Source organism: Archocentrus centrarchus, chromosome 3 (assembly GCF_007364275.1).
Source record: "Archocentrus centrarchus isolate MPI-CPG fArcCen1 chromosome 3, fArcCen1, whole genome shotgun sequence".
Classification (NCBI taxonomy): Eukaryota; Metazoa; Chordata; class Actinopteri; order Cichliformes; family Cichlidae; genus Archocentrus; species Archocentrus centrarchus.
Genome location: NC_044348.1, coordinates 15185869 through 15203031, shown reverse-complemented (window position 1 = coordinate 15203031; position 17163 = coordinate 15185869). Strand labels below are relative to the sequence as shown.

The 17163-nt window shown below is 38.6% G+C and overlaps 1 protein-coding gene across 1 annotated transcript in view; it reads right to left on the bottom strand.

Moving 5' to 3' along the window:
* Window positions 1–3499: 3499 nt before the first annotated feature.
* Window positions 3500–17163, bottom strand: part of tub (TUB bipartite transcription factor) — a 44439-nt gene continuing 30775 nt past the window's right edge. The window contains exons 5-12 of the mRNA XM_030725568.1: window positions 14111–14263; window positions 12750–12871; window positions 9361–9552; window positions 9070–9182; window positions 6834–6948; window positions 5798–5896; window positions 5498–5669; window positions 3500–3785 (exon numbers count right to left, since the gene is read on the bottom strand). Of these exons, the coding sequence (XP_030581428.1) occupies window positions 3652–3785; window positions 5498–5669; window positions 5798–5896; window positions 6834–6948; window positions 9070–9182; window positions 9361–9552; window positions 12750–12871; window positions 14111–14263 (1100 nt within the window). The 3' untranslated portion in view covers window positions 3500–3651. The remainder of the gene's footprint in view (window positions 3786–5497; window positions 5670–5797; window positions 5897–6833; window positions 6949–9069; window positions 9183–9360; window positions 9553–12749; window positions 12872–14110; window positions 14264–17163) is intronic.

Genomic DNA, 17163 nt, shown 5'->3' with positions numbered 1-17163 from the left:
AATTGTGCAGGATCCACAAAATACCTCTGACCCATCATGGCATCACAAAGACCTGAGAACATGTCCTGTGGTATCAGGCACTAAGAAATTAACAGTAGACCTTTAAATGTCTCTAATCTTCCGATGAGTCTTTCATAGATTAGTTTGTTTTCCAGTTCGTCCCACACACCCCAGATTTGATTAAGATCTTCAGTTTCTCAAAGTCTTGAACTCCTTGTCTTGTTACACACATAACGCCATAAGAAGTGAAAACAGTACCACTTTCATGGCTAGTAAACATGTCATGTTTCACAGGAATCGCGGGTGCTCATGGCGGTAACAGGCACCCAGGCCTTTCTACAAATTGAATATGCAGCTGTGAGGTACCTCACACTGTCATGCCATATGTGGCTTCCCTTGATGGTGCAATATGGTTTTACTCTTGCTGCTGTGGTAATGCTTTGAATGCACAGCAACACCATAAATAATATCAAGGGAAATGTCAACACCCAGTCCCCTCAATGCAAATATAGGCCTTAAACCCCCAACTGCCAAAGACTTGGAGACCCTAGAAAGTCTTTATAAATTACCTCGCTATCATTTCTTTTTAAAAATTGTTTGGCCACAGCAGCTTTATTTGCAGTAGAGGAAAGACAGGAAATTAGGGAAAGATATGGGGGACAGACACGCGGGGAAATTGGCGACAAGTCAGGACTCTAACCTATGAAGCACATGTATGCATATGCATCTGTATGTGGTCGCTGGCTTTAACCACTAAACCACCCTCACTCCCTCACTATCATTTCTGATGATGATAGTGTTTCCTACATAGAGCTTGTTGGTGAGAGACCCTCGCCTTTCCTTCCTTACAGCCATCTTTGTCTCATTTATTTTATGTATATTGTATTTTATTATAGTATTGTAGTGGTTATCGCAGGGTTGAAGATGGTAATATTTTCGCTGGGAGTGACCAGGTTGAACAAGATTAGTTATGACTATAGTGGATATATTAGACAAAGTGCCAGGCAGGAGGAAACGAGGAAGACCACAGAGAAGATCCATGGATGGAGTGAAGGAGGATGTGCAGAAAACTGGCGTAACAGAGGATGCTAGGGATAAGGTGAGATGGAGGCAGATGATCCGCCATGGCAACCCTTAAAGAAAGCAGAATTGTCTATTATATTTTATGCCCTCCCTCTCCCTTTTCACCTGTTTAATTCTCATTATAACCATAGGTAACATTATTTTATGTCATTTCAGTTATCATTTAGCCTTAGTTGTTTGTTGCAGATAATTCCATCCTATATATATATATATATATATATATATATATATATATATATATATATATATATATATATATATATATATATATATATATATATACATATATATATACATATATATATATACATATACATATATATACATACATATACATATATATATATATATATATATATATATATATATATATATATATATATATATATATATATATATATATATATATGAAACAACATTGTTAAAATAAACTACATAAGGACCAGATTGCAAGAAATCTTGACTACAGATGTTCCATGTTTTTAGCACTTGTTGTACCCAAATGCATTGCACTCTATATAAATATTGAAATGAAATATTATGTGTGTACCCAAATGCTTTCTGATGATAGTATCTGTTCCAGGCTCACCGGAATAAATATTGGTGCAAAGCTGGATTTGGAACCACGAAACGTACAGTGCTGTAAGGTTTGGTTTTCTGTATTAAAGACTCCTGCACATGTTCTGCAACTGATGTATAAACTCTGACATTTGCAGAACCTTTAATAAAAAGATTTAGAAAAAAAAAATCTACAGACTTGTCTTTGTTGTTGTTGCCTTGAAGAAAATAGAAAGCATATTTTTATGTATTTTTATGTAATTTTATTTAATTTTTTCATGAACAAAGTACTGTGTCTATACCACCGCAGTAAATTGTACACCATTTACTGTACATTACAATGAGAGCACTAAAAACAAAGTGACAGAACCTCTGGTTCTTGGACACATGTATGAAAAGCAGACTTTACAGCAAGAGTATCAACAATTTTAAAATAGAAATTTGAAATAGTTAGAACACAGTTGAGTACAAGAATAGCACATTTGATAAAGAATTGCTCAGAACCCACAGTAACAATAGTGGAGATTGTTCTTTGCCTCCATTCAGCATTTTTTTTTTTTAATGGTCGTAAAATACAAAATACTGTCATATATTTGAGAAAGGATACTGCCCCATAAGGAGCAAGAGGAATAATATTTTGAGTAAAAATGTGAACAGCAATAAACTAGAAACTAGTGATACAGAAACTTACTGCCAGTCGGATGAGGAATGTATCATACTCCATCTTAGTGAAGCACAGAGTTAATTTAATACATAAAGCAAAAGATGCATCGAAGCTATGGTAGTTTCACATTGTACGAGTGTGTTTGTTGGCAGTAAGTCAATTTCTGTTCAGCACATTTTTTGCAAGTCGAGACCAAAAGATATGAGCACGATCTTAAGCCAGAGTTCCTCAGATATCTGCTGTCTGATTTATAGTGTAATGTAAATAAATACTCATCTATTTAGTGCAATGTGTTCCGGACCCTAAATATAATTTTAAGCTGATTTTAAGCTAAAGCACGCTTTGGAATATTTATCTTCTGGATGCTGTGCAACCCCAGGTGTTTCCTCGGTCGAAATGAACTTTGATTAGACAACAAAATTTCAAAGTCGCTACAGAGAAATCTCCTCAGTGATACGCGAGGAGCGCAAGAAAAGCAAAGACCAATTCAAGCTCAGCTCATTTCACGGCCAATGTGTAACACTGGAATTAGTCTTCAAAGGCACAATAAAGTATGTACAGCTATATCTCATCCACCACAGACTTCAAAGTAAAGTGCACCATCGCCCTATACATTCACATATATGACACTGTGACGCAATATTGTATATGGTACACAGCCTGTAACATGCCTCTGCCCGTTTCATCTCTCCAGTTATTTTGTGTGGATAGAAGTGATGTTCTTGTCATGACCATTAATGTGCTTGCAGTCCCGCGGAGCTATTACAGCAGAAGCTGTTGCAAAAGATAGCAGAAAACATAACATGAACAAGTAATAAATATGTAAATAAAATAAATACAATGCGACGTGCATGTTATTTTTAATTTAGTAACTATATAAGCAGTATTCATGCTTGAGGAAGTGTGTGACATTTTGTTGGTAGATTACATAAAACCCAGTCAACTTTTTTTAAAACTTACTGATGCATAACTGTTAGTTATAATTTACAGATAAAGAAATGTTAAAATACTAGAACTACTACATAAAGAAACATCTTTATAATGTCATTGCAGTACAAAATGACTATAGTTATCAAAACAAATGAATTTGATTTTGAAAGAGGATTACTCTTTGTGCTTGTTTTCTTCCGCTGACAAAGACCATCCTGAGGTCCCATCCCCCACCCCACCCCACCCCACACACACATACATACATACACATAATTTAAGTCCCATAAAGCAATTCAGGATATGTGGGACTTCCAAGGAACCGGGTGATTTGGAGATCTCAAATCAGCCCCAGTGATACATGAGCAGCCCTTGTTGAGAGGACAGGAGGAGTTCTCCACTGAACTTCAGGCTGGGGTCTATTCACAGGCTAACTTGCTATCAAAGCTGGAAAGGGCAATGGCAAAGGCTTGCAGGGCACACATTGGGTAGTTATAGTCCATGGTGAACACATCTTCTGCCACGCGGCCAAACTGCATCACAATGTAGTCAGCTGCAGAGGAAGAAAAAAAAATGGAGTGGAAACAGATTTTATCTAAGCTGCTTTGAAACATTTCCCCTTTTCAGTGTTTTTTTTCCCATAAAACCAGAGGTACTTAAATTATTGTGACAATATTAATATGCAGAAATACAGACAAAATAAACTATGATATAAAGTATGCTGCAAAAGTCTTCAGCAGCCCCTCATTTCTTTATTTTTTTCTTCCAAGGTGCCATAAAGCAATCTTAAATAATAGTTCTCCAGGTTTACTTTGGCCTCCTTTTTTCACCTATTTTCAGTCCAGTCCTTATACCTGACCATTTTCACAGTAATGGTGGTTTTTTTTTTTGTTTGCTTTTTACAGACAACTTAGCAAAGAAATAATTTTAAGTTGTAACTTTACACACTTTATTACAAGCAGTGTGTCACAAAAACACATTTCTTCTCTTTTCTTTAGTTGGATCTATGAAAAATGCCAAAGACAACACAGTTAAAGCACAGCTAAAAACTTGGCATGTGCAAAAAAACTGAGAAAAGTGGAGGACAAAAGAAGAAGTGGCAGGCCTAAAAAACTATCTACAGCAGGTGAACAGTATCTGAAAGTCATGTCCACATGAAATAGCAAAAATTCCGGCAAAGACCTGACACAGGACCTGAGAGATGCATCTGGCCCTTCTGTTGATCCATCTACTGTTCACTGTCATGGTTTGGGGCTGCATTTCAACCAGTGGTGTTGGGGTGCTTCTTAAAATTGATGGAATTATGAACAAAAAAAAAGTACAGATTTTGATCCACCATGCAGTACCATCTGGAAAGCATTTGGTGGCTTCATTTTTCAGCATGAGAATGATCCCAAAAACACACTGCCAATGCAATACAAGCATACCTGGAGAGACAAACACATAATGGAACATTATCAATCATGGATCGGCCTCCCCAGAGCTCAGACATCAATATTATTGAAGCAGCGTGGGATCATCTTGACAGAAAACGGAACGAAAGACAATGACAATGATTGACAATGATTCCATCAATGACACTGACAACAATCTCAGACACACTGCCAATGCTGTAAAAGCATACATTATTGAAACAATACGGGACCTTGACAGCGAGTAGAACAAAAGGTAGTCAACATCCAAAGAAGAGCTTTGAATGTCCTTCAAGAGGCCTGGAGAACTATTGCTGAAGACAACTTAAAGAAAGGTGCCTAAGAGAGTTCAGGCTATGTTGAAGAATAAAGGCGGTCATACCAAATATCCAAATATTAATTTTCAAGCTTTTTAGAATTGTGCAAACTCTGTTTTTGCCTTTTTATGCTGTTTTATGCATGTTTGCAAATGTTTCAGTCAATCACTGCACCCATTTTCCGTTTTCCTAGCGAAATATAAAGAAATGAGAGGCGGTTTGAGACTTTTGCACAACCCTGTATAAAGAGCCTTAAAAATGAACAAAATGTGTTTCAACCGGCCCTTTTCTTTTATGATGCAGTTAATGTTATATTTATAAACTTTTCTTTTTCTCTAAATCTGTCTACCAAATATCCACACGCAGCAAGTTAGATATCAGTATCTACAGTATTATGTTATGTGATACAGACCTTCTTACTGTCTTTGTTTAATATTAAAGCTAAATGTAAAGTGTGTGTGTGTGTGTGTGTGTGTGTGTGTGTGTGTGTGTGTGTGTGTGTGTGTGTGTGTGTGTATAAAATGCATGAAACTCACGGTCATTGTCGTGAATAATTTGAAAATTCTTAACGGAAGCCTGAGTGACTCTGCCGTGGAAGTTGAGCACGTAGGACTGTGTGTCATCGTTCCACACAGGCGTCTTGTTGTGAAGTTCAATCACGCTTTCTGTGTTCTTGTTCTGCCACCTGGCCAGCAGTGACTCATGATCCTGTAATGAAGAAGAATAGAAAAGCTTTGTACATGGACACCATATGTATCAGGTCAATTAAGTAAGTATTAGAAGAGGCTGAACTGGTCAGCGCAGCTGTGGCTACTGAGAACACAGGCAGCGCTTACATTTCGTGGGCGAATAGACACTCTCTCATGGTCCATGTTCATTCCAGGAATGATGACACTCATTTTTCGAGGTCCTTTGAATCCTAAAACATTGGTTTCCTAATTAAAAAAAAAAAAGAAAAGATAAACAGATGATGATGTAAACGAAGCATGCTCACCAAACAAACTTTCAATATTATTATTGTTATTACCATATTGACCATTAGTTATGCATAAAATAAAATACACAAACTAAAACTAACTAATAAATGGACCCAGGTTCGACTCTGACCTGACGCCTTTTGCTGAACGGTAAAAGTAATGCATTGTTATATTCTTGATCTACTGTAGATTACTTTATTTAAAATTCCCAAATAGGGCATTGGCCATGAAAGGTATGCTATCTCAAGGCCCTTTCGTAAACACATTTTACACTACAGTGGACTGCAGAATGTTATTTCTGGATGCAGTCACATAAAACAACATATTTCAAAGCCTTAACTGAAATACGTGGCTAATGTTTGTTTTTTTGCTTTTTCCAAAGGAAGATAATATCCAGGTTAATTCATTTTTTATCTATTTTTAAACCATAACCTGACTTCTTGACGTTAAAAACAGCATCCTAATTTATGTAAATTTGGTGTGCTAGTTTTTCAGATTATTACTAAGTAGATTTACCATGAAAACAGGTAACAAGTGGCTATGTTGACAACTATGTGCTAACCATGGCTATTTCTATTTCCTGTTTATGTAACTACCTAGAGCCTTAAGTCACAGCTTGTGTTGCAAATGAAGTGTGCACATCCAGTACCAGTGTTTGTCTGCAGGGACAGGCTTAGGACAGGGAGGACACGCTTGCACACTTGTCATAATTCTGCTACATTTCTGTCTAATCCAGCTTTAAATAGGTTACTGGAAAACAGCATTATTTGAAATGACATAAACAACAGTTGTTTTGCAGCATGTTTCTAACAATATCAAAAATAATAATGTATATTTTCAGCAATGTGAAAACCTAAATATAGCCTTTGGAAAAGATTCATTTTGACCAACTCACATAGCAAATGGCTGCTAGCTCTTGACGCAGGTTGCTAGCTTCGAGGCTGGTGGTGCTCTTCATAGGGTTCAGACCGTTGTCATATACAGTGAACTTGGTTCCCATGAGGTTTGATCTGCAAGCAAAGCATAACACACTAAAGAGTGTGCTATTTCAAGTGTGTACTTGAAACAACACACAAAGGTTCCCAGTGTGACTCTGTTTTTGTTTTATATCTGGAAGTCTTTGTTTATTGTATTATTGGAAAGTTTTATGTGACCTGTGCTGGAGCTACTGATGTAAATTAGCAGTTTTGCTATGATCTGACATGTTTATGTCTTATATTTTTGGTATATTGAAGTCCATTAATATGGGCTATGTCTGTTGAATACATTTCTAAATAAATAAATATAAATAATAGGTATCCAGATTTTGTAACATAACAAAAACAGATCCTGTGGTCTCACACTTGAGGTCGAAATATGAACTGAGCCACTTCACAATAACAAATTGTCATGGATGTTATATAACCTGTGTTTTGACTTGTGCAGTCAAAATGCATGTTGACTTAATCCTCTGATTTTGTGTCAGTTATTTATGTAAAACTGATACACCTTGCTACCATAGATTGCAGACTGAAGATGGATATAACCAGTCTCACAGGAAAACCAATGGGCCACTGTACACTGTACACTGTAGCAACCGCAAGAGTAGAGTATAACATGCATCCTTTTTAGCTCTAAATGAGACCGTATCTTATAAAACGAGTCATGTTGTTGGGCAACAGTTTAGCTCAGTGGGTGAGCAGGTGACTATATGCCACGGTGGCCAGAGTGCAGCAGCCCGGGTTTGGGTCCAACCCTTCTCTCTCTCCCCACTTTCCTGTCTATCTTCATTATCTAATAAAGGTAAACCCCCCCCCCCCCCCCAAAAAAAAAGAGAATAATATTGTACTGGGTAAGACTTAAAGCTAGGATAAAATCAGCAGCAGGGTGATTTTCCCAGAGACTTTTATACATCATCTTCCATATACAGTTCATGCTTGCTGCCTGCTTTCTTTACATAAATTTGACATCAAAACATCAAAATATTCCTGTTTGAAATCTAATGGATGAACACCATGTGGGCACAAAATGAAAAGGCAATAAAAGCAGAGCACTGTGTTTGCAAATGACTATGCTTTTAACTTCCAGCCCCACTGAATGTAATCGTCATGTTCCAGTACAGTTTGTCCTTGTTGGACTGGCAGGAGGACGGTCCAGTCTAAATCCTGACAGAAAAGGCAAGTGGCTGACATATTAAGATCTACGACATCCTCGGCTTGACTCCCAGCCAGAGCACCTTTGTTTCATTTCATACCCTTTTCTCCCTCCTGCCCCCTCCCTCTTTTTTCCTCATCCCACATTAACTGGCGTCATTTGCTCTCACAGCTCGGTTGATAACCTTAATCTTTAAAATGAGACTTGAGAAGAAATTAGAAAAAAATATCCTTCCTATCCTTTATAAGTTAATCGTTCATGTTCTGCCTCTAGTGGGATTAACACTGTGCTGTTCTGTAAAAAGCTGCATTAATTAAAGTTCTTACACTTTTTAAAGTGCCAGACATTAGTATTTATTGGCAATTAATACACTGCTCACCAATAAATGCCTATAAATTAATATATGATCTGCATGAAAATTTGGCCAACTATACTTAATTCCAGATATGAAATAAGCATTCATCAAATTTTGCTCTTTTTGCATTGCTCATTTCTCCTTTACATAACTTGTGTGCATTATAGATAGATGGCACCATTTAGAAATGGTTCTTGAGAGCCACAAGTTTAGCCGTCTTGTTTAGATATCTCATATAGGCCAAGGACTCTTGAGAAGCACTAGATGAAAGGTCACTGTTCATTCCAATTTAGATCGCTATCATTCAAGCAGGACAGTGATTGCAAAGCTTTGAGCATTGCATCGACCGGAGGTCCAAAGATTAAAAGGTTGCAAAGAGCTATATTTGATTAAACTCCAGAGGGGCTTCCATGAAGGAACTAATGCAGCCTTGAAACACGTTCTAGTGGTAAAGCATGTTATGTAAAGCATGTTTTTTAAATTAAAAAAAAAACAAAACACTATGGATTTAAACAGAAATAGTGATGCCAACACAGAAGTCAAATACAAAATCAAATACAGCAATTTGCATAATTACTCAGCGTATGTAATTTCTAACGTGGGCTGCTTAAGCGTCTATGCAACAAAGCCACTGAGGACTTACCTCAGTTTGCCAATGAAACTCTCTCCACCTCGAGACAGATCAGTTGGATCAATGGAAATGAGGTAATTTGATGTTTTACTCTTTTTCCTCTTTCTCCCAGCTAACAGGAACACCTGTTACCAAAACAAAATAATGTCACCACAGTCACACCACAATGAAACCACAAAACCACTTTTCTGTTCTTTTCCTTTTACGCATATAATTGATGTTAAACATGTGGAGTTCAGCAGACAACGACTTGTTAAAATACCCTGACAGATGTCTTATGTTAACCTTGCAGACCCTTCTCACCTTCTTGCCGTCTTCTCTCTCCAAGTGAAGGTAGTAGGTCGGATACATGCCTCTGTCCATCCCCTTTTTGTCCCTGGTGATTCTGCATTTCACTCTGACCCCCTGGGGTGCAGGTCGCAGAGAAAACTCCTCAAGGTCATCAACATCGATGGCAGGATCACTGACTGGTGGAGTGGGTGCTGAGGCCACTTCCTGTAGGATCAAACAGGGCAAGACCCCTCATGAAATGGTGGACTGGTAAGAACTTGACTTTCATTAAAGCAGAGTAATGAGTCTGAAAAATCAAATTGTCCACTGGGATTAAGAATGAGCACACTGTGTCTAAAATAAGGACCTGGGGTAGAGACAGAAGATTGAAATGACTGAAGGGAAAAAATTAGTGTGGAAAGAAGAGCAAAGAGAAATTATGTGATCATAATGAGAATGAGAAAGCAAAGGCTGGGAAGAAAATTGAATATATTTTATTAACAAAACACAAAGCATTATATTGCTCTTCTCTATACTGAATACGTCATTCAAACATTCAGTGTTACAGGAAGCATAACTTGTACTGTAAGTCAGGTGTCGGTACACCTGGAGGTGTGGGGCTAGAGCTATTTTAAGTTGCCAAAATCACACATTTCGAGTTTGCTGTTGACAGCAAGCGTCTGTTGATATGAACGTCACAAAAAATAATTTTCAGAGAATACATTAGGAACTGTTACTTTCCAGAAAGAAAATTAAGTAACCTTTAAGAGTTGTCAAACAGTAATGTTAAGACAAACAGTATTGTGCAAAAGTCTCGAGCCACCCCTCATTTCTTTCTATTTTGCACGGAAAATGGGGGATAAACGCAGAGACTTACTTATATATTTGTACAGTTCTAATAATCTTGAAAGTCAGTATGACCACTTTTGGCAGCGTACTATAATTTCTGTAAGTAGTCTTCAGGAATAGTCTCCAGGCTTCTTGAAGGACACTGAAAGCTCTTCTTTGGATGTTGGCTGCTTTTTGTTCCCTTCTCTGTCAAGATGAGACACTGCTTCAATAATGTTGAGGTCCGGGCTCTGGGGAGGCCGATCCATGACTGATATCGTTCCATTGTCTTTGTCTATCCAAGTATTCGTTTACTGCATTGGCAGTTTCTTTGGGATAAATGTTATGCTGAAAAATGAAGATGTTGATGGACGGCAGCGCCTCTGATGGCAGCAACGCCGCAGAACACTTGTTCTGGAACTCCATTTTGTTATATGTTTAACATGTAATGACAATAAATTGATTCTGATTCTGATGTTGCCAATCAAACAGTTTCCAGATGGCATTACATGGTGGATCAAAATCTGTAAATTTTTTTTGTTCATAATTCCATCAATTTTGAGAAGCTTCCCAACACCACTGGCTGAAATGCAGCCCCAAACATGACAGAACCTCCACAGGGTTTTGCAGATGGCTGCGGACACGTACTGTTTTACCTCTTTCCTGATCTCCTCCGTACACACTGATGACAATTTGAAGTAAAAACTTCAAATCTGGATCATCACTCCATCAGACCTGTTGCCACAGATTATCAGTGCAGTTCTTGTGTAATTTGGCATACCTCAGCCTTTTCTCTCAGCTTCGCTTCCTTAAGTATGGCTTCTCGACAGCAACCCTTCCACTGAGACCATTTCTGATGAAGCGTTAGTGAACAGTAGATCGATCAAATGAAGGGCCAGATGCATCTCTCGGGTCCTGTCAGGTCTTTGCTGGATTTTTTTCCTGTTTCTTACGGACATGACTTTCATATACTGTTCATCTGCTGTAGAATGTTTTTAGGCCTGAAACTTCTTTTGTCGTCCACTTTTCTAAATCTTTTTAAATAACACAATGCACACTATACTCAGACATGCCAAGTTTTTGGCTAATTGCTCTTTAGGAATCACCTTGTTGGTGTAAAAATACAATTTTATGCCTGTCGGTCTGTGTTTGTGGCATTTTTCATACATTCAGATAAAGAAATAGGAACAAATGATGTGCTTTTGACTGCTAGTAACAAAGTGCCCAAAGTACAATTTTAAAATGGGCTCTCTGCTAGGTTGTCTGCTATGTGTAAACACAACATTGGTTCATCCCTTGAGTGAGGTGCCTTTTTATGCCTGAATGATTCATAGGTGAGTGTTAAGTGGCTTAAAAAAAACAATTTAAAACATTTATCTGAAAATGGTGAGATACAAGGAAAATGAGTGAAAAACCAGAAAAAAACTTCTGAAAACCTGGAGAACTATCGCTCAAGACCACTTTGAAAACAACAAACAAGAAAGTTTGGCTCCTTGGAATCAAAATACGTGGGGTGGTTTAACTTTGGCAAGTCTCTTAGAAGTGAGCATCCAGCAAAATGCTCATTGAGGTAAGAAAGAAACTCTGAGTAACCACGAGTTTACAGGAATCACTTGAGCTGGTTAACATTTCTGTTCTTCAGTCTTCCTCAAGCAAATTCCTCTCCAAAACATGCTGACATACCTGCATTCACAACACTACTAGGAAAATGTTTTGCAGACTGACATTGTTTTTTTTAGTAGAGCACAATGTGTGGTCCTAGATGAATAATATATTCCAACATAACTGCAAAGTGTGGCACTGCACCAGTTACTGGTTCAACCAGGCATTAAATCAAAGATCTCACCATTTTCTGCCAGTACAGTGAATGCTGGTATCGGTAAAGAAATAGTTATAATAATTTGTACATTATTCATATTAAGCATATTGCTTATATATTTTTAACCAATTCATGCAGAAACACAGGCAGCTCCAAAGGGTTCTCATTGTTTGTTCCCCACCACTGTAAGCCGACCGTTATCACACCTGAACAGAGAAAACTAAACCTGTTTCTTCAACTTGTTAAACGTTGGACCGTTTAACCACACAGCCACAGAGACGATCCGAAGTATGGAACATTAGACTTCATCAACTGCAGAATTTAAAGACTAATTATAAAAGTAATTAGAGCATAACTGTGTATGTAATCTACTTAAAATGGCCCCATGTAGACCTATATATGAGGGTCTTCAATATTCAAGTGCATTTCTTTCAAACTCCTGGAGACACATCAGGGATGAACTTGTTGTTATACAACCTTCATACAAACCCAGCAAACTACTTTGGAGATAACAGAACAGTGCTGCAGTTAAAAAAAATAAATAAATAAATAAAAAAAAACCTCAAGAAGAAGGTCAGACAGAGCATAAAATCTTAATGTGTTTTAAATTAAGCTAAAATTGTCTACAACTGTACTTTCAGCTGTGAAATTGTCCAACTCAGTGACAAAATACCAAATACATTTTTGCTTCTTGTTAGTCACTGTCAAAAGGTGCTTGGTGCTGTGCAGAAAGACACGCAGGGAGTACAAATGCATGCTGTGAAATTCATTTTACCTTGCATGACTTTTTGCTAGTGGCGGAGCCTGGTCTTGTGTTGCTGTTGAGCTGTGAGGAGCTGGAGCTAATTTCGTCGTCATCATCCTCTTCTTCATCAAAATTCATACTGCTTGATATACCTTTGAAGGAAGGAAGGAAGGAAGGAAGGAAGGAAGGAATTCAAACTGGAAAACATAACGTCTAACAGGAATACATTTTCATTTCTGCCCTATTAAACAAAAGATTTTATGAAACCTCTTTCATAAATACCAATACCAATATATACCAATCCAGGTGTGAGACCTACTGGGGTTTTTAGTGCATTTGAACTCACTGTACTAACTGCTGTGACGGTAGGACTGTATATTATCTGCTGTCTACTGCCATTTGGTATCTGATGTTTCAGTGCATCCAGATATCATTGCAAATGTACTGAAGGCAGCAAAAACTAAAATAACCAAAAATATTATAGTAAAATAATAAAGGTTGCTTACAAAAACAGCAGCAAAATAAACACTAAAGAGTGACTGTTCTTAGTCATGACATGTTAAGAAGGCGTGATGTCACTTATTTAGTGACCAACAATACTGTGACTACACACCACATTTCAAAATGATCCACTTGAGGCTGTGTTTTAACGCAGCTTATCTGGTGTGATTTTGCTGTCCTTACACTTCTACATAATGAGCAATATTGTTGTAGTTTTGGCATATAAACTAGAAAATGAATTTTACTTAAAGCAACTTAAAGCAATTTAAAAGCAAAAAACCATACCATCAGGATCTTAGGAGCTCAAATCATCAGTACGATGGTGGCTAAAACAACATTGTTATTCTTGGCATAATCTTTTTATTTACTTTCAATTTTGCAAAGTCAAACCCAATTAAACACCCTAACACTAACTCTCATCACACAAATCACTCTCTATTTGCTACCCAGTGTACTATAGCAAAATAATTACCATAACCGATCAAGGAAGCACATGCAGTATTACAGCTCTCAGAACAGCAGTTTTGCATCAGTGCATGTGACTGTAAATTACAGTTCACATACCGGTCAGATTTTTGAAGTAAAAAAATTTCCCTCTGCTGCTCGCTGTATATACAGGATACAAGTTTGTGTTTATTATGTAAGGAACAACTCATGTGTGCTAGCGCTCAGTGCTTACAGTATGAATAATGATATTAACATCATTCAGGCGCTGGGTTTTAAAATGGCCTATTTATTTTGAGTTGTGTGTTTTAACATGAGTCAGTGTTTTTCATCCTCCCACCAACACACCGCAGCAGTAGACCAGAATGCCGTGGGTGTAAATAAGAGACTTGTGGTTGAGCTATTGCAGATGCAGTGGCAGAAGCTTTCTTGAGCGCTGACAGTACCTTTTTTGAGCATGGTCACACGGAGATCCTGTTTACTCTGTGATTGAGTGCAGCTCATAACAGGCTCTGCCTCGGCCTCCTCTGTGGTGGAGTGACCCACTGTCAGGATCTGGATCTGACCATCATCCTGCTGGGAAGCCAGGCCATCGATCGCTGCTGAGACAAAATCCCGAAACACCAAAACAAACTCCTTTAGAATGCTTCAATACTGCTCAACTATCAGTGTTTCATGCTAAGATACAAGTCCAAATGGACTGCAGCAAAGTACAACATAGACAGGTAGTTGATCAACAGTTCAGGCACTGATCACAGAGTCAGCTAGCCAAAATAAATGTGATAACTTTCCCACATTGCTGCCTTTGGGCGTTGTGTTCTGTTTTCTTATGTTTTAGGTAATCGTTTTGCTTCGTGCCTTCAATATTCAATCAACTTCTAAGGTGTGGGGCAGGGTTATAATAGTTTTGGATTTTACATTATAGTTTAGTTTTAGTTAGTTTTTACTTTTTTTTTCTCTAATTCAGTTAGTTTTAATTAGTTTTCAGAGTGGTTTTTCTCGTTTTTATTAGTTTTTTTTTTCACTTTCTTCATTCCTTCACGTCCATCCTGATAGTTTCAGCAGTCTCCTACCAGGAATTTGCTGACAGTTGTGAGTCCTTATATTGATGCTTTGATTATTATCCCTGATTGTTATTCTCTGACTGATAAAGTAGCTGGAAACGCACAAGGACGCAACAGTTTAGTCACAATGTTCTGGGCTGCGCGGACCTGACAAGTAGTCCCGTTTCTCCAGAGGCGCAGGCCAGGTTACCTCGTAGGATCAGAGCGGTTCCTGTAGCCGCTGTGCGCTTCTCAGGTGGACTTTGATGTTGCTGGTTTTTCCTGACTGGGAAGTGCTCCGCACATTATTCATCATCCACAACAAGACTTTCGATTCTATCTGTGCTCTTGTACTCAAAGAACCTCCATACAGGACTCTGCCGCTTTCTCGGCAGACCGCAGCCATTACTTTGGACCAGCGCGGTGAGCGCACGCACATGCGCACGCACTCATACAGTTGTGAGTTGTGAGTCGACCCCCAGCCACCTATAAGGAGCACAGAGAGACGAGACCCCAGTCGACCAAGTTGAAGTACTGGTTCAACTTTTTTACTTGAGTAAAAGTAAAAAAGTACAGGCTCTGAAATGTACTCAAAGTAAGAAAGTAAAAGTAGCAGGCTGTATAAATGTTGACTTCAGTGAATGAATCTAAGCGTCAACAGCTTTGATTCAAACTCGTCTCTGCTGCACTTCATGTAACTCTGACCATGAACACAGACACTGTGCACCAGTCCAGCACAGAGGTTTACTGTCAATACAGTACAGCAAGGTGACCTGTTTATATATTATATGGAACATAAATTACATTATTTTGCCTCTTTAATATGTTTGTATGCAATGAGCCCGTCCCGGTGATGGAGGAGACTCCAGTACGATTGTCTCTTATGCAGGGGTGCAGCTATATACTTTCTGAGGTGTATGCAAATACATTCATACACCTATTATTTTATTAGTAGTAATTTAAACTAACCTGAGTATTTAAAAGCCTCCTCTTGATACACTGACATAACTTAACTGTCTTTAAACCACTTTGAAAAGCTTGAAAAGTGGTCACATATCCAGTCAGAATTATTTAACCAAATATGAGTGGAGGTTCATGTATGTATACTTTTGATCAGGCTCAGTGAGGGCCTGCCAACTATTTTCTGCCCTGGGGTCCCTGAGGAGGTTGATCCAGCATTGAAGACTGTGGCTGAGGAGATGCTGCAAACAGACAGGAGTGGAATGGAATGTTCAGAACTGATGATGCAGCATTCTATAGAACCTTCTAAAAGATTCTTCAGACTGAAATAATTCACTTCACCAACCGACATCGCTGTATCAACACCTACTTTAAAGAGCTACAAACGCAAACTGTTTTGAATAATATTTTACACCAAAGTACAGAAAGAGCACCTCAACCTCCGTCACGAAGATGGACAGAGCAAAGGTTAACTGTACTGCAGAGGATGCAACATTTGACCTTTTGGGGCAAACACCCACACTGTTTCAGTGGCCTGTAAATTGTGTCCCCACAGTAGCAGCAGCAGCACCCATCATTCGTCCTGCTGCTCCTTCAAACCTAGTAAGTTCCTGTTCTCACACTGCGTTCTCACACTGTTCTCTCACATGTTCAGTTTCAGTGTTTACATCTAAGAGGCAGGGTAACTTCTGCCACCTGGTCAGTAGATGATACTATTGTAGCTTGTCTGATCACCTGGTCTGTGGTTTGTGTGTTTTCAGTGTAACAATGTGCTCAAACTCCCGGATTACATGGTCGAGTACCTCCGTCCTATCGGAGAACTGTAAGTAAAACACACAAATACATGAGAGAACACAGCTACCGAACACCTGTGTCTTCATAAACTCTCTCTTTTCTCTCATATCTGCGTAGGAACGGAGTCTTGGTGTGTGACTTTGCGTCTCCTCCACTCCGCACACCCTCTCCAAAGTAAGTTTGCTCTGCTGCTTTTAGACCTTTTTTTAGTGGGATTGCCTCATGGTCTACAGCTATCTGTCATTTATCTGCTGATGCCTGAATTATTGTAATCAGCCTCCTTTAATGGTGCTTTGATTCAGCTATACAGATTTACTCCTGTTTTTAAAATACTTTCCTCACAGCTGCACACAGTGGTAACATGCGCTCTTACTCTGTGTTTTACTCCTATAGAAAGAGGAAGCGTGATGGCCACCAGGATGAGGACAGGCCATATGTTAAAAAGCCCCCGAACGCCTTCATGCTCTTTTTGAGGGAGCAAAGGGAAAAAGTGAAGGCAGAATTAAAAATAAAAGGGAGTGCGGCTGTGAATGCAGTTGTGGCAGAGAGGGTAAGTGTGTAACTCTACATAGATTTATGCATCTGTTAATGTTTTATGCTCATCTTTGTGCATGTGTACCAGCTGTCCTGTAGTAGCAGTGTATATGCTGACAGTGTGTTCTTCTGTCCACAGTGGAAGTCCCTGTCAAAGGACCAACAGG